Raw genomic sequence first — 25,593 nt, forward strand, 5'->3', positions numbered from 1 at the left:
TTCACAGCACTGTCGGGCTAAACGTGACATTTAACAAGAAAACAATGCATTTCACACCTACCAGGAAGAGGCTTTTCTCATTAATAACATGCTGTGTAACAGGCTATTTTTTATCTAAAAATGGCTTGTTCTTCCTGCTCATTTTTTGTTTTCTATCACTTCCTGTTTGACATTTGCTTTAGGAATGTCACGCACCATTTTTTTAGGGGGTTGGGGGATGCCAGTGGTGGTCCTGGCCGGCTTGGTGATTCAGGTGAGCTAATATATACAGTGGTGGCCAAATTTATTTGAACACTAGTATTTTCACCAGCTAAAAATGGTTTTAAGTCAGTTATTATTGCAGCTAGGTCTCTTGAAGCATCACATTACAGCAAAAGATAGAAATAACTGACTTAAAAACATTTTTAGCTGATGAAAATACTAGTGTTCAAATAATTTTGGCCACCATTGTAACCAGAAAAACTAAAATCTAAGATTGAAAAGAGACAGAGAAAGACAAAATAAAGAAAGCAAGAAAGAAAAATAATTTATCCTGAGAATATCCTGATATGTGTATGTACATAAATAAAAAGTACTATTTATGAATTTATGTATACCGGGGACCTACTCTAAAAATAATAAATGAATGAATAAATAAATAAATAAATAAATAAATACAAATATTATATGGGGTATATGCAAGTCCACAGCTAGGAAATTATTTCAATGAAAAAAATCTGTGCAAAAAATTAGATCTGTACTTACATGCTGTGCCTACATCCTTGGTGCAAAGGCTGAGCAGGTTGCGTACGGTATCTATCAGGTCCTGCTGTTGTCTCTGCAGGGCAGTGCTGTTACCGGTCGCTCGACTCAGCTGAGCCTCCAGCTCCCGGATCACTGAGCTCTGCCTGCTCACCAGCGCCTGTAGACTGCTCTTCTCCTCCCGCAAGGCCTCCAACTCCTCTCTGTGCCTGTCCTCCATCTCCTGCATTTTTTCCTCCAGAAAACTGAGGAAACAATGAGGGAAAGCCATAGTAGAGAAAAACAAGGAAAGGATGATTAAAAGTAAAAATGATGGGAAATGTAAAAATCTAAGGCAAGTTCCAGCAAGTATGGGTCAAATCGGGCCACATACTCATAAATTTGGCTCACAGTGTTGTAATAAAATGTAGGCCATGATATCATAGATTCAGCCAAAATATCATTGTTACAGCAATTTTTGTTCCGTATTCGTCATCATTTCCTAAATCAAAATGCTTGTTACGGATGTGAAAACGTAGAAAATCTGATCCTAATAACCTGATCCTAATTTTTTTATGATGGATGATTGAAAGAGTTTCAGACTTAGTGTGCAATGACATTTAGTCATGAAGAGCAAATACACACACTGAGATAGTTAACATAGATATATCATATTGCATGTTTTGCACGTGTGGCTCACAGGTAAACAAACTGTCTTTTATTTGCTGTGGGCCAATAAAAGTTAGGAATCCCTGGCTTCATCAAGGTTTGACTTTGATGATACTTTATTTATGTTTCAGTATTCAAAGGCAGAAGAAATGAAGGTTGCTTCATTACAGCTGTTATAAATACTGATATGAATGTAGCCAATCTCCATAATTTACAGCATACAAAAAAACAAAGTTCATCTTATAGCTTTGGGCATTAGTGCATGTCTAAAATAGATCCAAGCCTTAAATCTGCATTGTACATCTTGGAAACTTGATGCACGCTGGGCTAGATTCACCAGCTTGTTAAAGCAAAATTCAATCCACATAAAGAACTTTAAAGGAATGTAAAATTAATTTTAGATTGAAAGCGGAGAAAGTCATAATGTCAATCTAGATTATAGGATGAGTAATTACATTAACTCTGGTAACAAAAACTCTAGACATAAACGCATACTTTGTTTTTTTGTTTTTTTTAATGGAGGGATATGAATGCTTGTGTCCTTTCAACAACAGCTGGGCACAAAGCAGAGCGATCACTGGGAATTAAACCCTCGTTTTGACAGTAACAGACATGTCCCACCAGAACAATCAATACATAGAAAATTGGAAAGTGTTCCAAAAGTTTTGCATTGCAAAATTCATCTTCACAAAGGACAAAGTTTAACGGTGGGTCAGGGGACATCACTCATGTCTTGACAGGTTCTGTTGCACTGACTGCACCATATGGGACCGAGCTAATGTCTGAAAGCTTGTGTTGTGAAGAATTCATCTTGTGCAATGATCTGTATTGTGGTTCTGGCATAAGAATTGGTATTTTCTAAAAATTACAAGCGAGTGAGATTTGAACATCTGTATTGGCAGATTAAACAGCAGCACAGTGAGACGGCTTAATGTTCACTACTGTAGCTCTGAAATGTTTTTTTGTGGCTTAGCTTATTGTTTCTTGTGTGCAGTGTTGTGGAGTTACAAATGAAATGCAGCAATGCTACTAACTTAACTATATTCATCAATAGCGTAACAGTAGTAAAAACGGTAATAAAAGTTCATCTATTTGAGTTCCTGTGTAGTTTTTTAATTATGATTGTGACATTACAATTATGATATTTCTGGATTATTATACACTTTAAAATACATTTTATGGAAGTCTTTTTAATATATGTATATATATATATATATGTATATATATATATATATATATATATATATATATATATATATATATATATATATATATATATATATATATACACATATACATATTTTGTTCAATGCCTTTATATACACTTTTATATATTTTAATTTTGTACATTTGTGTGTGTGAGTAGTTGTGTTGGAGTGGGAGGCTTACCCATTCTTGTCATGGATCTTGTTGATTTCATTTATCTGTATCATAAGTTGTTTCTCCAGCTTGTTGGTGGATAGTGAATTCTCCAGCAGCTGAATTTCCAATCTTGATGTCTGATTTAAAACCTAAAAGCAATAACATTCCAATAAAAATACAGTAATTCTTCCGCAAAAACACAGACCTTAAAATCATTTAGTAAGTTAATACTAACTGAGCGGTACCTCAGGAGAAGTCATAAACAGGACTGCTATACTGCAGTACCATACAGTAGCACTTAGGAACAGTTATTCTCAACCTCAACCTCTTATTTGACAAATCAGCAAAACACAACTGTGCTGTATCCCTCTGTGTCTCATTGAAGCACACAAGTCATAAAAAGATTCAGCAACAAAAACATTAGCATGATACTTTATGTAAGAGACTGTATGTCTAATGCAGCACTAGTGTTTTTCTTGGCTGTATTTGATGCGTATAAAAGGGATAAATAGAAAAAAAGATTGTTTGCTTAATGGAGCGTGAAATGGATCCTGGGAGGAGCATACCTGTGTCTCGACATTGGTTAGCTTGCGCGTCTGCTCAGCTGTTTGGGAGAGAAGACTGGTGCCCATCTCTAACATGGCCGCCGTATGGTTATGAACAGCACTCTGTTGTAACTGCACTATTTCTGTCTTCATATTGTCTTTTACGTAGCTCTCAATCTGTGGTGACAAGAAAAAAAAACATTTTAGAAAACATACATGGAAATTTGGACATTTAACCCATGTCTATGAATGTTTTAACAGAAATACATTCGAAGAATGCTTTGCTAACGTTCCCAGTAAGTTCTCTGAACATTCTTAAACAGTACAGACGTAACATTTGACAAACATTAGTTTCATGACTGATGTCCTACATTTTTTTACCTTTTTAAAAACCATACAACTTTGAACGAAAATTCTATCAACATTATTGGAAGAATATTTGTTCATAACTTTGAGAGAAGCCTTGCCTAACTAAAGTTCTGAGAATATTCCCTGTTAATAATCAATTTGGCATTTATTGTAAAGAAATTTCTCACAAAGCCGTTTGCACCTCGCTCTTCCGTCATTTCATATTTTATTTTGGTGCATCACTTATTAGTATAATGTACTTAGTATAGGACCATGATCCGCACTCACAAAATAGTCTTCTTTATAGCAATTATTTTACATGAATCACCAATAGGATAAAAACATAAATGACAATTTGATGATATGACTATGTATTTCTGATGATCTTAATCATTGTACTTTCCATTGTTATACATTTTGAATTTAATTCGGGTAGTAGATGCTGGTGATTGTTTATTAATTAAACTATATATTAAACTGTTTAATTGTATAATTGTGATAAATAAGTGATCCTATGTAATTAATGATCTATTTATGAGTATATTATGTTATGTTTTGGTGGAGGTGAAGATTTTGGGTTGTATACAAATGGAAATTGTCCAGTATTTAAATGCAATATGTGTTTTTAGTGACTGAATATTGGCTAATGAATGATGTCGTCAATATAATTAATGATTTAAAAAGTGGGTGGAGGGATTGAATTACTCAACACACTGAAGAAGGCCTTGAGCCGAAACGTTGGTGTTTTTATCCTATTGGTGATTAATGTAAAATAAATGCTATAGAAGACTATGCAGAGTGCGGATCGTGGTCCTACATAAAAAATAAATTTATCACAAATCAAAGTTTTTCACTGTAAGATTTAAATGGCATTTAAAGCCAAAACTAAAGTTTTTTTTTTTTTTTAAAGGATCAAGCTCAGATGACCTCTGAAGCCTGACATAATCGACACTCCAGTGGCTGTAAAATCCATTCAGAGGTAAAACACACTTAACTTGACAACTCCAACAGTCCTAAAGACACTTTAACACCCAGAGCACATGGAGAGTTTGACAAACTTTTTAAGAGGCCAATAAAATGAAAGGAGACACCATTTCAGCACAAGGACACAGGGGTAATCAAAACCCATCACAGTTATGACTTCCTTAAAAAAAAAAGACACAGTAACTCTTTAAAGAAAGGATATTTCCATGTTGGCACCATTTTAAAGGAATTTCTTATCTAAGCCTCTTCATGATGACCTCGAGCGGCTTGGTTTTAAACAAACTTCAACAGAGCAGTAACACAAACTCTCGAAGAGTCAGTCTTAAAGGTAGGTGGAAGCAGATGTAGGTCGTTTGTTCAGAGAGGAAAAGAGTTAGAGATATCTAGCTACATGAGACGCTTGGGTTTATCATGAAGGCTTTCATTCTAATCTTCTAGCTGGAGAGTTGACAAGACCAGAACAAGCTTTAGAAACACAAAGACTACTTCTGTTAATTAAACCTCAAGAGATGACCACTGACACTGAGGTCTTTAGAAATGATTAGAAATTACATCTGGGCTCGTTACTTACCATCAGTTTCCAAACCTCGCGCTTCAGCTGAAATCCATCACTACTGGCAAGAGTTCCTCTTTTTTTTTTTTTTTTTTGGCAGCATCATTTGATATTCTATAAAATTGTACAGGCTTATTTTGATCTCATGTAGATCATCTAACACTCACTGAAAGGTATTCTTTAAAATCGCTTATAATTTAATAGCATGATTAAATGTAAAAATTACTTTTTAATTGTGTTTGTGTATTTTTATAAAAACATTTACATTTAACAATGTCATTCAATTATTAGTATTTTTAATTTAATAATGTATTCAGCATATCAACAGTTATTTATATATATATATATAAATAAATATAAAATAAGAAAAAAATACAAAATATAATTCGCATTTGATCAGTCATTGCATTACAATTATCTGCTTATTATCAGAAAAAAATAATAATATCAGTTCATCCCTATGCAGAACTGTAGAGTATGCTTCACCCTTAAACTTGTGCAAGCTGTGAGGTGCAACTGGTTCATATGTACATCAGGACACGTCACCAAGTGAAATCTATACACCCTGATGTGTGACGGAAAATATCTGGCTGCGAGACACTTCAGCAAATCGACAGTGACAACAGAGTCGCCCACTCCATTTTTCCACGATTTCAGCGGGCTGCGTTGCTCCACTTATTACATCATGAATGATCCCTAGTGAATCCATTGAAGAGAGCAGACCTACAGGGAGCCAAATTTTAACAGGACTCCATGACTTGTCAGACCCCTTGTCCTGTTCAATTGCAGTTCAAGGACCTGATTGTCACCATGCTGTGGTTTTATGGGTTTCAATGGCATTTCAATGAACAGTTTTAACATATTTATTGCTGCTTTAGTCATTCCATCAAGTTTGCTTCGTTCTATAGTTCAAATCAAGGAGTGTTGTTCAGTAACAAAGAGCCAAACTCAGCACGCACTATAAGCCTAACGAATCACTTGGCACAGCAAAGCACGGTTGTTTAGAAAATGGAAGTTGTGGTTGAATAAGAGAAATCGGCTGTAATTTAAAGTTTGGAGCACTCCAGGTTATGACTCTATCCAGAGATGAAAAGAAGTTGGGATTGAGATATGAAGTCACTGTGATATAGATGTTAGAATATGAAAAACAAGAAAGGAGAAACCAAATGAAAGGGTGTGGAAAGCTATCTCTTCACTTGCCAACATAAAAAAAATGACATCTGTACGCCAAACCGCTGGGAACACACAGTCAGAAACACAAAATTCAAACTGTTACTGCTTTAGCCACTAGCAACCTGTCATGTAGAATTAAGATTGCAGACTAATATTCCTTTTTGGCAGTGATTATAAAGCCAATGCCGTTGTTCCGATTACTTCAGTACATAATAAGTGATTGTGAAGCAAGTTATACAGATGCAAGTGTCTCTTTACAATAAACAGCCAAAGCTTGATGGAATTGATTGGAAGGAATACAAAAGACCTATAACACTACAGGCATTAGACACGTTTTTAGCTGCAATTCAATCAGTAGTTTTGCCAAGACATTTGAACTATGTCTCTAAAATGACATTAAGCTTCGCAATCTCAGTCTGTGTTTTCCATTAAGCTCTCTCTATGGATAAAGTGTTTGACTCTAATCCAGTTTAAGAGGCAACGAAGGTTTGAACTCTAAAACAATGTTGGCTGAAGATTTGAGTGTGAGTTAAGTCACCTTCAGAAGGGTGTGGATGCTATTCTGGTGGCCTGGAGAAACATTAGCCTAGAAATCCTTTGCTTTGACTTTCTGAGGGAATTTCGCTTGTGTCATGCTCTAAACTAGCGGGTGTCCTGCACAGAGCAAAGGAAGGAGAATCAAGATTACACAAACAGAAACCTTGTGTAAAAATATCAGAGGATGTAGTAAAGGGCTTTAGTGGGTGTATGGTTATTTCCCACTTCCATTCACAAATAAATGTGCCTACCCAAAAACAACAGATGAATTATAGAAAAAGAAATATCATGGTTGTTGTTTTTTTTTCTTCAATTGGCTTGAGTCATTTAAAAACACACTAGTGTTTGTCATGACAAATAAAATCAAATGTAATGATGAAAGTGAACCTATGTTGAGCTAAAGATAAATGATAAAAGAAAATCACTGAGACAGAATGAGACATGTCACCTGCACTTTGTCTCAAAGGCACATTCACACATGAAGGAGTTTGATAGAACAGAGTGCGATCAAGTGTGGGACCCCGTCGAACCCGTTGCATCTGGGGGATTGGCTTACATCTCACAGCTGCCCACCAGCATAGGGTCATACCGAATGAGTCAAGGTCAGCCATATCAGCACTCAAAAATCTGACCCGAGAGCAGTCACGTCTATATCGATATCACTATGCTGTTTAAAGCCAGCAAAGTTTACTGCTTGACTTGCAGATTGATTGTGTTTATTTGCAAAGTGCACTGATGTGAGAAGGTGAATGGGGCTGCTCTATTGAGTGATGTTCAAGAGGCCCAAATTTAAGGTCAAAATGTCCCATTGCAGCCAATATCCTGTTAGACTTTTATTTTGTTATTCTATTTGAAGTTGTGCTTTTAAAACATTTCGCATTCTCCAAAACTGCAGCAAATATGTAAAACATTACAAACCATAGCTAAACTTTATTAGTGCTATTTTCCACATTTTATAAATAAAGTGAAACAAACGATGAAATAGAAGTAACGCAAGAATGAATGACCAAAAATAATAATGTGATTACCCATTGGCTCTGACATTTGAAATTTGGCTTTTAATAACAACACTGACGAACAAATGATAAAGATTGATTTAATTTTAGTTTGCAGTTTCAACAGTAAATATTTATCAATTACAAGAAAGATTAATTCGGTCAGATAAGAAAAAAACTTTGTTTGTTATGGTGCTCTTTTTGTTGTTGTTGTTATTTAATACACTTGAAGTAATAATAAAACAAATCTAACAAGAAAAAAACCCATACAATGTTAAACTAAATTTGCTTTGGATGATTGTTATTTCATCAAATTAAATATCCCTGCTTCCATGCAAAAAAGAGAAAATCATAAATCATAAAAATACACATTACTCAAGCTCTGGAGGTGACAAAGCGGTTTTACCCATTTAGAGAGCCATAACACCCAACTTGCTTAAAGAGCCACTAAATCACCCTTCTGTGTGCTGAAGAAAATCACCCAACAGAATGGAATATCTCCCTAACTGCTAGTTGACACAGGACTATAAACATTTAGGGCTCAGTGAATTATAGGTCGGGTCGCATGATGAACACTGAGGTCAGAGATAACGACTACGGCTGGTGCCGTGACGCCAGCCTTTGGCTCTCTTTCTGCTGTAGTGGCGCGATCAGCCCTGTTTCTGTCCAACGTGGTTTATGGGAGTTTATGAGAGTTCAAAGCACTGTTATGAGTCTGTTAATGCTAAAACAATCTGTTTAAATAAATAATCAACTACAATAAGCTTTTATAAACCATACTGGACAAATAGTTTGATCAATTGTATACTCAAGTATCTTGCAGGGTAATTCATTTTTAAATAAATTTCTCTTCGAAATTAGATTTTTTTTGCTGTAAAGCATTCAGTCACACACAGAGAGGGTTGAGGATATAAATCAACAATATATTTGCAATTACACTATAATATATTCCTGTGATGGCAAAGCTGAATTATTGGCATCATTACTCCAGTCTTCAGTGTCATATGATCCTTCAGAAATCAGTGCTCTAGAAACATTTATTATTATTATCAATGCTGAAAACAGTTTTGTTGCTTAATATTTTTGTGGAAACCGTAATTCATTTTCCCCCATGATTCTTTTTTGAATAGAAATTTAAAAAGAACAGCATTCATTTAAAACACAAATCTTTTGTAACATTATAAATGTATATACTGCCACTTTTGATCAACGCAATCTTTCTGAATAAAAGTATTATTTCTTAAAAAAAAAAAAATGGTAGTGTATACATTATCTGTAAATACTGTTTTGCAAGTCAGTTCACAGTATTTAGTTTAATATAAATAAACATTAGAAAGTTGTTTCAAATATAATAACAGGGGAAATATGCACGCATAATTCAATATCCAATATCGTCCGATAAAATTTTTAAAAATACACAATACTGTCCGCTGATATGGCAAGGTAAAGTGTAATGCATCACAGCACTTGGGGTGAAGCTCAACCTGGTCAAGTGAGGCCTCGCAGGGAAAACCCTGGGCTGAACCTAGTTTATCTCTTCTGTCTTGTTCTGAGTGGTACAGCAAGACCCTCTGACGCTTGTGGCTACTGGGAAGAGTAATTGCTGCTTGTGCAAATTAGCATCTATTACTACTGTATCTGTAATTAGGGTTGAATTAGCAGCACACTCAGATTGTTATATAAGACCAAGTTATTGCAAAGCTAGAATTTACTCAGTGACCATGTATATAGACAGTTTGTGCTCTTGGACATGACTTGCATCACATCATGCAAGATTGCTTCTTCACCAAACCACACAGGTTTTGTTTTGCGGAGGGTCTATATGATCTTGTGAAGCAGCGAGTTGAGTGTTAGACAGATGTTGTGCTGTAATAGCTAAAGCCGGGCACACAGTTAACCTTTACAACCTCAATTCCCAGGGCTAGTTTACAGACTTTTGCTCCATCACAAGCACTCCTTCAAGGAACTCTCTTGCTTTCTCCCACACACACAAACATTTACATTTACATTTATGCATTTAGCAGACGCTTTTATCCAAAGCGACTTACATTGCATTCAAGTTACAGTTTTTAAATTTTATCAGCTCTTGATAAAAGACACAAACATATTCAAGCACACCATGTGAAACATTCACAGTGAAATATATAGCCTGTTCTCTCTCGCAATGTGCAAACCACATTCTTCTCCTTGCAATTCAATATGATTTTCTAAAGCTCACTTACCGTAAATATTGAGATACTGTACACTACTGTTTAAAAGTTTTGGAGTTTTTTTGTTTTTGTTGTTGTTACAAGAATTAAAAAAAGTGATCAAAATGACAGTTAAGACATTTACAATGTTACTAAATATTCCTTTTTCAAACAAATGCTGTTTTTTAAACTTTCTATTCATCAAATAATACAGAAAAAAACCCCACAAAACCATTAAACTGTTTTTAATACTGATAATAACAAGATATGGTTCCAACAAATCAATGAGCACTAAATCAACATATTAAAATGATTTCTGAAGAATCATAAGACAATGAAGACTGGAGTAACGATGCTGAAAATTCTGATGTGCCATAAATAAACAGCAATAAATAACATCTTAAAATATATTACATTAGAAAACTGTTGTTTCTCACACAAAGATATCAAATGAACAGAAAAAGACTTGAAATATTGTGCATGAGTGGCATGAAGCACTTGTATAATGCTTTTAAGGTACATTTGTCACCTTTTTCGAGTCTAACAGGCCTGTCCCTCATTCACTGTATGAAAAAGCAGCCTGAACATTCTTTAAAACTTTCCTTCAGTGTTACATGAAAAAAAAGTCATGAGTTTGCAATAACAACAAACCTTTAATATGGAGCTGTGTATGGAGAGTTTGCATAGCTAGGGAATGATTCTAAGCTTGATTCATCATTGGAAAGTGTGACCACCATCAACCAATGAGAACAAACCAATCAATTTGCCACAGATGGCAAATGGATCTATATTCAACTGTAATCATTTCACTAAATTATATTTATCTGCATACTTGGAAGGCTACAGTTTATATACGCAATGTAAATCTAAACCAACCATCTCCCAAACAATTTAAAGCAGTGCCCGGTGCCATAGCACAGTCAGCCATGTTGTAATTTCAGTTTGTCAGTGGTAGTAAAACATAACATTTTGAGAACTGGCATATTCCCAGCCGGAGTTGTTTTCTATTACAAATCCCTGAGATATTTGAGGTATATTTGGGTCCCTCATTGCAGAGCTCCAGCCAGGCTTGATATCTCAATTCCAATAAATTCCAGCTCTCATTTTAATGCATGATTGTGGAAACCTTTGATTGTTATGTAAGTAGGCTACTAAGTTTTGTGTCAGATGTGGTTTGAAACTTTAGATAGAAATCTAAAACATAATATGGTAGTTTTAAAACAATGCAGAGGTTATATGAAAGTCTGTGGAGGGTATTGAACTGCAAAATATTTAAGTGAAATCCAAAAATAAGTAAATGTATATGCCAATTGGATGCACAGAAACACAATATCAAAACAAAATCAACACTGGTCAAAGCAGCCAACACAATCTAAACATATGACTTAAAAATAAAGAGAAATAGAAAAGGAAAAAATAAATAAAAAATGCAAATCAGACTTTACAGAAACAAAATAAGGTTTAGGAAAATCTCTGTCTCTTAACACACCTTTTCCTACCTTACAGTGTGTGTGTGTGTGTGTGTATACACACAAATTGTTCATAAATATTATTATTACATAATTTTTCATAGATTATTAATACACAGACACAAAAAGCTAATAAATATTCATTCACTATATGAACTAAAAAAACAAATAACCCCCCCCCCCACACAAATGTCTCACAATATTAGCAGTGATCACAGAAGATGAGTTCATCCAATGCTAGTGCATTAAAATGGATTGAAATATTCAAGATTACATTGCTTACCAAAACACAGCATGAACAAACAATGATGCCAAGAGGGCTGGTAACTCTATCTGCACAAAGTCATTGCCAACTGAGGTTTTGTAGGGAGGATAAATCTCCTACTAGCACATAAACACTGAAGCAACTCATAAATTCATAATATCTTAATCATTGATCACCTTTTGGAAAGCATGAGACCTGTGTTCTTTCAACTCATTCATTTTCATCTGTCCAGACACCAAAGGCAATTGTAATTGATATGTTCACTTCTATAAATACCATAAACACAGAAAAAGAGCCCATCTGATGAGAGCGCCGATGTGGTGCACCAAACCCAATAAAGCAGAGAACACACTGGAGGTTAACGAAAGCAAAAAGGAATTAATTTTCGATATCCTGTCTAAAAAACATGAAGTTACATGTGGGACAGAAAGAAGAAGGAAAGGCTGTTTGCTTTGACTCAGTGAGAGATGAGAAGACAGCCTCCAAGAGAAATGTTTGCTTTTGTCTTTTTCGATTTTGGTAGTGTGAAGAGGACATGTTCTTGTTATTATTATCAATAAACTGTAAATAGATTTTTAGTGTCCGTCTAGACAAGCTGTAGAAGTCTTATTTCATCTTTATAAAGTGATTACTCCTACTAGAGACACAAAACAAAACAAAGGCGTTTCATCAATGACAGGCACTTTTATATGCAAGGGATTGATTTTGATTTTGATTATAGGTATAAAACGATTTGTTTCTACTTTTTAAATATGTGGGTGGTGATGGCGCAGTGGATAAGACACATGCCTTTGGTGTGAGAGACCCGGGTTCGAATCCACTGTGAGACACCAATGTGTCCCTGAGCAAGACACTTAACCCCTAGTTGCTCCAGAGGCGTGCGACCTCTGACATATATAGCAATTGTAAGTCGCTTTGGATAAAAGCGTCAGCTAAATGAATAAATGTAAATATATTTTTTGTTACCTTTGTCCCAGACTTTCAATTCTAAATTATGGAAATGTCAAATTATGAATTTTTGACTGTTTTGAATTTTTAACTGTATGAACATATTTAATGTGTGTGTGTGTGTATACAGTATATATAAAATACATTAATACAATTACATTTCTAATTAAATTTAATAAATATAATTAACATTAAGGATAATTAAAAAGCTAAATTCAGTTGCTGCCTTACATTTTTAGGTACAATAATACTAGCGGTACAAGTCATATAAACTTAAATTATATTAAACCGACGTTTAAAAAAAGGCTAAATCTCATGCTACTTAAAAAAAAATGTAAGTTAAAATTAGTTATATTAATTTGATGAGTTAAAGTAATGGTAAAACACATTGCCATGATCTTGATCTTTTTTTTGTTGTTGTTGTTTGTTAGATATTAAATTGTAGGCAATTTAAATAAACTAGTGACTGTAAGAAAAGTGTTTTGAAGGAATCACAGAGTCAAAAGTGTCCATAGTTAAAGAAACACCCTCAAAGGCCCACAAGTGTAAACCCTGATAACCCTGCAACAGCTTTCAAAAACAAAAAACTCCATATCAGTTTGCAGATACACATACTGTAAAGGGAACACCATATAGCATTAACTATATTTATGTTCACTCTGCATTTCTCATGTGAAATCCCGTTGACAGTGGAGAAATATTTTCCAAATGAGATTGTGTATGACTGTATATTTGCTCAAATGCTCAAATTACAAGACCCCACTCATATCTCTTTTGCCCAAGTTGGTTTTTCAAATTACTGTGATTTCCTTGAATTACCCTGATTAATTATGTGCATCTGGACATATGGGAGAGGAAATGTCAGCATTTACCCGACCCTCGAAAAAAACAAAGGAGAGCAAACCTCAGATTTCCAAAAATGAGAACTGATCATGGGAACTTCTTTGCCATGATGGATCACAGGAGGAATGTGACTTTCAATGGCGTGGTAATCCCCTTGGAAACGCTCTACCCAGTACGGAATCACACAGGGACATTGAGGAACATTATCTCAAAAATGTTTGGAGAGAGGTGTCTATTCCAGAATCTATTTTGAGGAGAACCTTCCCAAAGAATAATTTCCTTTCAAGGATATCCATGCCTATATAAAATTCAGAATGTGGTGCATTTGATAAAGACCACATAAATGAGCCGGGAAGGCTTTCAAGACAATATTATGTCAACCGCAGTTATAATGATGTCATTTAACTATATGAAGGAATTACAACTGCAAGCTCTCATCCTGCATGGCCCATTTGCACGTAGTCTGGACACTTCTCGGCCAGAACAACAGTTTCTTACATCAAAACTTGGCCATGGGGCACTGATTGCCTTATTCCAAACAGTGGGCAAGGGTGAGGCATGCATCACTGTTGCCATGGCACGTCTATCCTTGCACTTTATAAAAAAAGACATCTCCAAAGCACACAGCAGAAGCATCCCAGTGGGGAATTGCACAGACAGCTAGTGCAGAATTCAAAACAGCAAGCTAGCAGCGTTGACTGGCACTTTATCTGCCTTGTTGAGCTTGGCATGATGTATTTGACCTATAACAAATGTGTTTGCTGTGGAAATACTGTATGTATGTGCTCACTGCAACTTATCACACAGCAAACCAGGAAAATACAGCATTTTAACGCAATGTACTGGCAGCTCTATGATACTTTATATGACTGCCAAGGTATTTGGGCAAATGTGAAAGAAGTCATGCTGAACATGGTTGTCTGCTTTTAATTCCAAACATGACCAAGCTAATTACAAAAAAGCCAAACAGACAGTCCCCTGTTGTCCGAGCTATCCGAGTATGAACATATCTGAGTAAATCACACAGAGACAACATGCTCAAATTTATTTTAAGCAGAAAGGATAATTCTGATTACTGTAAAATAATAAAATAAAAAATACAGCATTATTAGTATTGGATAACTGAATAAAGTTACAGTAATATGAAGTTGTTTGTTTAATATTCATTGTATTCTTCTTCTGGATGTTTTTGCCAAGGACTTTTATTTTGGTGTTGCGTCCTCTGAGAAGGAGGGTCATGTATGTGAAGTGAAGGGAAGTGCGGGAAGAGAGTAGAGTAGAGTGTGGCGGGCACAGAGACTAGTTGCTCTCCTCCCCAGTTCTAAGGCTTTGCTCAATAAAAGCTACTAGCCGTCGACTTCAAGTCCATCGTCTTTATTCACATCAACCCACGGGCAGCTAAAACCCCACGCCTTACAGTAACAATGAATGAATGACTAAATAAATAAATAAAGGTAACACGTTATTTTAAGGTGTCCTTGTTACACGTTACACATACTTACTCTTATAATAACAATAAATTATGCATAATTACATGCAAATAATCCTAAACCAAACCCTAATCCTAACCCAAACCATATAGTAAGTACATGCAGTTAATTAATATTACTCAGTACCTAAATGTATAATTACACTGCACCAAGGACACCTTGAAGTGTAATCATATATTTTGCTATAATTTTTACTATATAATTCCAAATGTATATAAAGTAAATAAAGACACAATTTTTCAAGATAAAAAAACATGGAGAAAACATAAACACATTAAAAAAGAACATTAAAAAAAATCAATGATGCATATAAAATATGCCAATTGAAATACTACTTTCCCCTTCTTTTCCTCAGGACTTTGAATCCTCAGAATCTTTTTTGGTGTCTCAAGGCATCAGTATGTTTCCAATGCAATGGTCTGATGATTTATAATTTTTCTCTGTAAAAGTGCATAAAATTGTGCATGCATATACACTGCATACATAGAAAGACAGAAATCAGCCCAGAGATGACAGGCTCTAACATCCCTTCTGAACTCTATATGGGCAGCCCGGCACAGACAGGGACTTGCTGCCTCACTTGTGGCATTGCGTTGTCACACTATTCAACACTGTATAATTTAGAGGCCCCTTTTGTGTCTGTGCAAGTTGTTTTATGGCCGAGCAGAGGGAGGGAAGAGGGGAGAAAAAAGGAATACAAAAATAGAGTGACGGGAGGAAAGTGTGAGGGAGTAGAAGAAAGACTTTTGCATTGGTAGACAAGACCATAAATAACTCGTATAAGAGAAAACGATTAAACCAGGTCTATCCACGCAAGCCAGCACACTCTTCAACAGCTATTAATGTGGCTCTGTGCGTGTTTCATGTATTCAACCTCTCAGATGAGCACAGGAACAGTGTCAAAACACTGACACGCAGAAGATCAATCTTATGGACACAAGCCAGAGATCCATTCACACACACTCTTCACTCCGTAATGCACTCTCCTCGTGCATTCTCTCAGCATTTTAAGAGGAGTGCAGAACAAGATGTGGCTTCCTGCCAATGCCTGATGGTTGACATCTATGCTTTTAATATTCCTTTATCTCCACTACGCTTTTAGCATTATATTATATTGAATTACAGACCTCATGAAATGGTTTGACTAGTGCAGTGTTGAATTTGAGAGACATTTGCTGCAGCAGTGTTTGGAAAACCTGTTTAGAAGCAAATCATTACCTTTGCAATTCCTTTTGATGCAGAAATCAGCACTAATATCACTTTCACCCCAAGAGGTGATTAAAATACTCAGTGAACTAAGTCAAGACCTTACCTGTGCAGTTAATAATTTAAAGTGCCTCCATCACAAGGGTAATTGAATGTAAATTACACGCAGTTACTACTTATTGAAGCCGCAGCCGTTTTCCACCTCTGATGGCATAATGTGGAACGATCTTTGACCCGCTACTATTAACCACCGGTTCAGGTTGCTTTCAGATTGATGAGAGTGAGGGAGGAGGTGAGGGACTTATATCGCCGTCTTCTGCAATTATACGCAGTCCTTCCTGACAGCCACACCCCTGGTACGAGGTGGAATGTGAGAAGCCTGGACGAGGGCCCAGACAAGGCAAACATGATGCTGGCCAGGGTTCAGATGAACCCCAGAGGGGCGCAGTGGTGGGGGATTTGAGGGACTGTGGGTGTCACATAGTTTGTGGCCGAAAACCGCTAAACCACAACGAAGACATAATATCCAACCACATGCCGCTTAGGTATGAAGCACGCGATTGTTTCTCGTGCCTCCTTTAAAACTTAAAAAAACAGTTATTGAAAATCAGGACATGATGACAAAGTCTCCTCTAATGGAAAACGGCTGCAAACATGCTGCTACTCTGCAAAGGTATATTTTATAGGATTAGTTCAAACAAAGATGGAAATTCTGTTATCAGTTAGTCACCTTCATGTTGTTACAAACCTCTATGACTTTCTTCTATGGAAGACAAAAAGAGAAATGTAAAGAATTCTGCTGGTCGCTTTTTGCACTGAATGGGCAGTAAAGCTTTCAAGTTTCAAAAAGGACACAAATGCGCCATTGAAGTATCATGAAAGTGGTTCATACGATTTATGCTTTATATTTCAGTTCTTCTGAAGCCATCTGATTGCTTTGTATCAGGAATAGACTGAAACTTAAGTTGATATTAGCTCTTATTTATACATTCATTATAGATGTAACTATAGATGTGTGGTTCTTGGATCCTTTGAGTCGGATCAGTTTCAGTTCACAAAATTAATTTGAATGATTCATATATGAATTGGACCGCATCAATCTTCAAGTACAGCTCACTGAATAAATGATTCAGTTATAGTGTTTAACAGTTCACTGGAACAAACATGGCAGGTTTATTGGCGATTAGCATTTATTATAGCTTAAATTTCAGTCGTTTTCTCACACAATGCTTTCATATGACATCAGAACACTTGGAATACAGCAAACAAGTCGTATGAGCCACTTTTTTAAATGAAACTTTACTTTTTAAGCTTGAAAGTATGTTCCCGTGGGGACTAACTGCATGTGAAAAAAAATTAAAATACTAGTTCAATTCTCCTTCACACAGCTTAAAGGTCTTTGCACACTGAGTCTGAAATTCTCGTCCGAAATATTCGCATGTTAGAAAATAAATACGACCTCATGTTTACACGCTGCCTCCGAAACGTTCGTCCATCATAAAAAAATTTGGATCAGGTTTGATTTTCATGCGTTTTCACATACGTAGCAAGCATTTTGATAGGAAAGTATGATGAATATGAAAAAAAAAGAGGAAAATTGCATATGAAAATTTCGGACTCAGTGTGCAAGGACAGAATTTCATTTTTGGGTGAACTATCCCTTTAAAGCCCCCAAAGATTTGAAGACTAGTTTTCTGCAACTATCTTGCACCATCACTTGTAAGCTGTGACCATTACAGACCAGTTGAAAACATAGGTTAAGCTTACAGACCAATTTATCTGTTTTAATGGAGATCATAATGTAAGATTGGCGTCAGTTAACTTAATATGCGCTTTCACTCCATTAAGAAAAAAAGAAAAGAAAACTGATAAAACAAACTACTCCCTGAGTTCTGGCAGGGATGTGTCTAGTAAGAAGCAAGACCTGTGGCTCGGATACAGCACAAGTGTTACAAAAACCTTAATGTGAGAATGATAAGAGAAAATATATTTCATCCAAATACTCTGTCCCACACAATTACACACACACATTTTTGATTTCCTGTTCTCTTGACTCAGTCTTCTTTCCTTTTCACATAGGGAGGGTTACATTATTGCTCATTACTTATCTGCCTCTCTTTGTTCAACAATTCTGTAGTTTGGCCCAAGAGTCATCCATAGCACTCCTTCAGCCACTGATCTGATGTTTTGAATTGATTTCATGGAAAAGTTGATGCATGATAACACTAGATAAGCTGAAAAATTGGTCTTGAGACCTCAGGCTAACTGGGACCAATGAAGACAGTCATTCCTAAAGCAACAGCTGCAATGGGACCCCACTCAGAAGTAGCACATAATGGGCCATGCAGGAAATCCCATCCTACCAAGACCTTCTTCTCTCCTTTGGGTTTTTTAGCGTCACACAGTTCTAGTTGTAATGAATGAGAGAACAGAAGTGGAAATATATAGATATGCTTTGTAAAAGTGTACATTTAGTCTAGCTAAGAAATTCTCATCTGCTTTGAGGATCATAGACATATTATTTACACTTTCTCAGAGCATTCTTAATTATTCAAATTGTTAAATTACGTTTCTAAACTAGTTGAGGAACCAAACCAAAAATCCTGAGGAGGAACTAGGCACTAGGAGGAATATGTAAAACATCTGAAAATCTCTAAAATCAGTGGCACGCTTGCACTGTTTCAAAATGTTATTAATTACACTATGTCAAATACTGGAAAGAAGAAAAAAAATCTTTAACAAACCACTTGAGAAAAGAAAAAAAAGAACAACCTATATTAAATCACGCAAAGTTAAAAAAGAAGCTCATACATACAGTGGAAAAGAAAAGGCTCAGGTTTGAAAAATGTCCATGTCTATTTCTTGTCCTAAACAATTTTTACAAAAATTTACATATTTTAATAAAAAATTAAAGGGATATTTTTAATGCTAACAGTAACAACATTTAGCCTGGCATCTATTTTCCATAGAAAATACTCCAGGGCAACACTAATGCCAAAAGATATAACAAAACATTCTCATTTTTATTCAGGACACATTAACTTTTAACCTGAGGCCATTTTTGGAAAACCAAAAGCCCAAAACACGTAACGTAAATAAAATGACAATTAAATTCACATTAATCCTAAAGCGAGTGTGCACCAGAGGGCAATTCATTAAAGTCACAGATGGAAATTTGACCTCATAAATACATTAAGCGGCCTACAATGAGGCGGCAGAAAGTTCGGTCCATTTACAAAATTAGGAAGACATTAAGTGGCCAATTCATTTGGGTTTAGGGTATACATTTCAGGGGGGTTTCTCTGCCCTTTATCAAACAGACATGGCTGGGTTAGCCTAATGACCCAGATTAAATCTGTTGGGGCAAATTACTTCGAAAAAGCAGCATAAAATATTAAGAAATCATTAAAAAAATTGCTAAGAAAAAATTAAATGTTCAGTGCAGGCTAGTTTAAGTTTTAATTTTTTTTAAAGAAATGGTGACAACAGTGTATTGTTTTTGTATTTATTCACCCCAGTTTTGCTTTCACCTCTCACAAGTATTGCATTTGGAACAGTATCATGTCTCTGTGGTGCTCAGATAAACGTGGCACTGTTCTGGTGCGTGTAAAAGCTATGAAACAGGGAGGAAGAGCTTTTTAGTCGGTTAAGTGAACGTTCACTCCGCTTCACCCAGCTTGTTGCTTTTGGCTGCTTCTATCAGCAAAATAAACTCTGATACAAAGGAAGTCACCCCTAAAATAGCTCAGTCCTACTTTGGCTTTTTAGACATGCTGTGTGGCCGAGTGAGGGCCCACAGTCTTCATGAATACACTCAGTGAAGGAAACCTTCTTGAGCGCTGGGATTAACCTTACCATTTCACTCAAATCATCAATATCCAAACTGAGGGTCCAGCAGAACAATGGGAATTTCACAGGGCCCGGGTTCGAATGTGTGAATTTTGTTGTTGCTGTTTTAAAATTATATCCTCAAAGTAAATATATATCATTATAATATAAATGTATCTTAATTTATTCCTGTGATGGCAAAGCTGAATTTTTAGCAGCATTACTTCAGACTTCAGTGTCACATGATCCTTCAGAAATCATTGTAATATGCTGATTTAATGCTTAAGAAACATTTCTTATTATTATAAATGTTGAAACCAGTTGTGTTGCTTAATATTTTTGTGAAACCTGTGATACATATTTTCAAGAGTTTCTGACTAACAGAAAATGTTCAATAGAACAGCATTTATTTGAAATAAGAAACTTTTGTAACATTATAAATGTCTTACTGTTCATATATCTAATGCATCTTTGCTGAATAAAGAATTGATTTCTTTTAAAAAATGGATCCATTTCACTTTGATTATATGAAAACAAACAGTCAGAACATTGTGTTCCACAGAAACAAATTAAGTCATGGGATTGGAATGACATGAGGCTGAGTAAATGATGAACTATCAACTTAAAATTGTGATTAGATATCCAAGGAACTGGATAATACCTTTCTTTGCCCTACTCTCATGTTTAAAAGAATCCCTTCATTAAACAACTGATAGTTTAAGCATTTGAGATCAGCAGAGGATAGCTAGCTACATCCTCAAGTGGTCCGTTTCCTGTAACAAATGATAAAAGATCACAGTCAATCCACAAAAGTCTCCCTCTTTGGACCATTCCTGCTTCTGGGATAATCCTTGGACAAACAGAAGACACCTTTGACTGGACAAGAATGTTATCGGGATACGCTCTTCCCCCGTCACAGCAGAATTCCACAGAGAACGTATATCGACTCCACACAGATCTCTCCGCACCTCCAACAACAGACCAGTCACTATCTGCAGTCTTTCATCAGCCTACGGCTTGAGTGGTATTAAGAATTACTCCACAGTCACGGCTCACTTGATTAAGACAGATAGACCAGTGCAGGACACTTCATCTTCTGTCCGATGAAATATGTTAACTACATCCTCATGTGACTTAAGCACAATTAGCCTGAATTAGGTCTGTGCCTCATGCTCATTCCACTAAAACAAGCTTTCTTGTGATATCCGTCCTGTTACATTACAAATACAAAAAATATGACTTAATTCCTTAAGTAGAGCTACTGAATAAGACAACCTTTCTCTGTCAAGATCTATTAACATCGTCTAATCGAAGTAAGGGGCAGTATGTTTTTTCCTGCTTAAAGTCTCAGTGAGGAGGAAAAGTGACATTACTTATGTTAGCAGATGTGCTTATACTCCTTTCACTATATTTTATAATGAGCCACTTACTCAATGGTGTAAAATTCAGACTGCATGAACTGCCAAATTGCTTTTTTATGAACTCTGACATACTGAAACATAGTATGTCTTTTGATAGCGTGCATGTCCCGGTAAAAGGCTTTTATTTTTCTTTCTTTCTTTTGTTTTTAACTATTGCATAATAATGGAGCCGAGTGAGATTTTGTTTTCCCTTTAAAAAAAGGATCTTACAAGTGTCTGCAAATACTAATCTGTAGCTGTTTTATATCCATTGGTATAATTAAGTTGGATGGCGTTGCAAAATGAAGACGAGAATGGAAATGCTGAGAAAAGCAAGCGGGATTTGACCGTTTGGAAGGAACCCTTTAGATCAATTAGAATGATGTTCATGTTGCAGCCATGACATTTACTTAAAAGTTAAAAGTTCAGGTTATGTTTTATGAAAATAAACAGATAGATTCAAATAATTAATCTCAGAGTACTCACCAAGATCACAATACTGATAAATAAGAGTGTGTTATAGATAAATATGGTTTGTTTGTCTAATGAAAGTGTCAAAGTCAATGTTAGATGCATCCATGCCAAGAACCCTTTGGTTGTTTCTGTAGGTGTTTCTGTTTGAGAAGCTTAATTATCATTAACTACTTGGTGACTGACCAGTATGGTACAACCATTATAATTAAACTACAATAATTTTATTGAAATAAAAATTTTATTATGTAGAAATTTAAATGATCAAGCACTTTTCTTTTATATAGGAGCGATTAAAATTGCTACACAAATAAACAAATGACACAATATTTTTAAATAAATATCAAGTCCAAATGTCTGCGATCACTAATGGAATCACTAATGCTACTATTTGTTTTTTAATCATTTAAAATATATTACATATAATAAAATAATCTCATTCTCAGATTTTTGGAAGTAAATAGGTTTTAATCAAATAATTATTATTATGTTTTTATTTTATTTTTTGTCTGCTGCATGAATTTAATTCCCATCAACTTTGTTGCTTAATGTTTATGGAAAACAACAAACTCTCAGTCATCTAGGACGGATTGTACAGGGTGGGGGAACAATCTGATGCTTTTAGAAACCATTTGAAAGCAGTGCTGATATCTGCCAGGACAGTTAAAGCTTATCCCATAATAGAAGGATAGATCCTCCTCGCTCTTCCTTCAAGCACTCCCGGGGGTCTGCCTGACTTCCTGTCATTAAAGAGACAGTGCGCCCGACTACCATCTGGGTGACTGACAACCCGCCATCAGCACAACGTGTGGAGTCCACCTGAACATCTGCAAAATCAGCCAGACGCTGTTCGAGCGAGACTCCCCTGCCATGCGGTTACGTCATGCGGTGCGAGCAGACAGCGGCTGAACAGAGTGATCCGTGTTGATGTAAATCACGTTTCTGACAGCTAAAGTGGCCAACGTAATGCTTCTAATAAGACAGGTCTGTTATTGTAAAGCTCGTACTCTGCCTTGTTGCAAAACTCATAGTGCAGTGACCATAAAACACGTCCTTACAATCTGGCATCTGAACATCAGCCAAGAACGCAGTTAAGAAAAAACATCTGAGATTTTTCACTGTTGTCTAAACAGTTTTAAATGACAACCGAACAGTTGAAGTGCTCAGCGTCAAGAAGAGTGCTGATCCCTGTCGGATATAGACTCGTAAACAGTTCTGACATGCATATCCTTATTGTGGATATTTTGTATATCCTTATTGTTTTCACACACCAAACTTTGCATTTCAGACTTTAAAAACACTTATCTTTCCTCTCTGCCGCTCTACTGAAGAACAGCTGTTCATTCGCTCCTCTCAGCTTACGCAAACTACAACTACTACATAATTGTGTATACAGAAATTGAAATAATTGCACGATCATCCTTTCCGCAACTTAATAGAACTCACCTTTTGTAACCACTGCGTATAGTTCTCCATGACGTGCTCCAGCTGCTGGATCTTCTGGTTGGAGAAGTCTGCTTCAGGTTGAGGTGCGTCCCGCTGAAGAGCGTTGGCATTGTACGGCGTGCCCGCTTTAAAGTCTCGACAAGCGCCTCCATCACCCTCCGGAAGGATAAAAGTGTAGCTACACTGTCCGTGTTGGATCCGGTGATATTTCCGACCGCTGCTGCTGTTGGCTTTCACTGTGGAGCTTCTGAGTCCTTCTTCTGCTCCTCTTCTTTGCTCAGCCCCTCCGCAGTCTGCTATCACCAGCAGCGCTGCCAGGGACAAGCAGCGGCACACGAACCAACCCCACCACATGGCAGAAGCTGGAGGGGAGGGTGAGGTTGCAAATATCAAAGTTCGTTTGAGGGTGCCTTTGGTTCCTTCAGTCCAAACTCAGGTGGAATCAGTACGAGCAGAGATGTACGGATGGCCTGGGGCACGTGGTGATCACGTCCGGACTTGACCGTTGCCTGGAGGTCATTATTGATCCTGTCACCAGCTCACAAGACACTTCCTGACTTTACATCAAGTTGATCTTCTGGGGAAAAACTGAAGCCTCGAGAAACTGTTGCTAGAAGTGCATGTGAATTGCAGCTGTGCAGTTATGAAGAAAGCAAGACAGCGTCCATGAAGATGTAGTCTGGAGTGTTGTCAGACCTCCCCTGGTACGCTCTCTCTCTTTCTCTCTCTATGTTTCCTCTGTGTGTGACCGTGCGACTGAATGACTTTGCTCTGGGCTTCTAGCATGCTCTGAGCCTGCCCCTCACAGTGACTGGAGAGGAATGCGTGTGTGTGCGTGTGTGTGTGAGAGAGAGAGTGAGTGAAAAGGAAAGTGAAGCATAGCGGGACCCCAGCAAAGAGGATGTTCTCAGTGCTTGAGGATCATTTTACAAGCTTTCTGACCCTATGTTTGTGTAGTAGCCCTGCCTCCAGTACACTGAACTTTCAGTAACACACACACACACACATTTAATCAACACATGGATACATCCACCTGATGAACACTAACTATGTACTGTACATTTGTTTGCATAAAAGAAAGCAGAGTTCATAATTTGCTTATTCTCATGTCTTTCCATACTTATCCTTCTTCATGCTGTGGAACACAAGAAGAGTGCATGCTGCACTCTGCCTTATACATGACTATTGCTGTTAAGGTATTTTCAGAGAATAAAACACTTGATTTTCATATAAATATATAAATGATCATATCTTATATAAAACTAATATACGGCTTCAGAAGATTTGGAATACAGTGCACAGGACTCGTGGATTGCTTGTTCTCATGCGTTTATAGTAGTTTTTTTATAACCTGACATCCTCCACTTTTATTATATGGAAAAAGCAGCATGAACATTTAGCAAAACTTACATTTTGTGTTTTATAGAAAATAAAGAGTCAGGTTTTCATGATTAGATAGATAGATAGATACATAGATAGATCCATAGGTCCATTTTGGTACCTTAAATGTACATATTAGTACTTTAAGTGTACATATTTGAACTTAATATGTACAAAATGTACCTTTTTAAAAGGTACCACCCCATTGAACGCTTTTGTACTTTTATTTCTAAGAGTGTAGATCTGCCTCTTTAAAACTTAAGTTTAAAAGTCTAGTCACCAAAGAAGAATATTAGTAACAGCTTTTTCAGCCATCCCAAAAATTTGTGAAACAACACATGGAATGCGACATTGAGAAACTCTGCTCCCATCAAAAACACACGCCATTAATTCACAGCATCTCCCTCTTGTTTTCATAAAAATAAAAACTGAAATCTAGCACTGGCCTGATGGAGGAGCTGCATCATCAGAGGAGACAGCACTATGTTGGAACAGGCATCCTATTTACACTGATCTTGAACCACCTTTCTCATCCCAGAACCCAACTAACTATTGTGAGCCAAAAACAAAGAGCTGGTCTCAAACCGAAACCCAACAGTTGGCAGAAAACTGTGTTTGGAGACAGGAGGTCAAAGATCAAGTTCCAATTAAAGCCCCCAGGCTTTCTCACCCCCTACTATGGCAACCTAGCTGGCAGATAAAAAACAAACGGTTCTTAGTACACTGACTTTGAGACAATGAGTCAGTAATCCTCATAACAGCCCTCCTCCTT

At 36.5% G+C, this 25,593-nt stretch overlaps 1 protein-coding gene across 1 annotated transcript in view; it reads right to left on the reverse strand.

The window, feature by feature from the left end:
• The window catches only part of LOC306847505 (angiopoietin-1-like), a 47,766-nt gene extending 23,579 nt beyond the window's left edge, over positions 1 to 24,187 (reverse strand). Inside the window, exons 1-4 of the mRNA XM_079381462.1 lie at positions 23,442 to 24,187; positions 3,318 to 3,473; positions 2,779 to 2,900; positions 745 to 986 (exon numbers count right to left, since the gene is read on the reverse strand). Coding sequence (XP_079237588.1) covers positions 745 to 986; positions 2,779 to 2,900; positions 3,318 to 3,473; positions 23,442 to 23,795 — 874 coding nt within the window. The 5' untranslated portion in view covers positions 23,796 to 24,187. The remainder of the gene's footprint in view (positions 1 to 744; positions 987 to 2,778; positions 2,901 to 3,317; positions 3,474 to 23,441) is intronic.
• Between the last annotated feature and the right edge of the window lie 1,406 nt (positions 24,188 to 25,593).

The sequence above is a fragment of the Barbus barbus genome (assembly GCF_936440315.1).
Source record: "Barbus barbus genome assembly, chromosome: 27".
Classification (NCBI taxonomy): domain Eukaryota; kingdom Metazoa; phylum Chordata; class Actinopteri; order Cypriniformes; family Cyprinidae; genus Barbus; species Barbus barbus.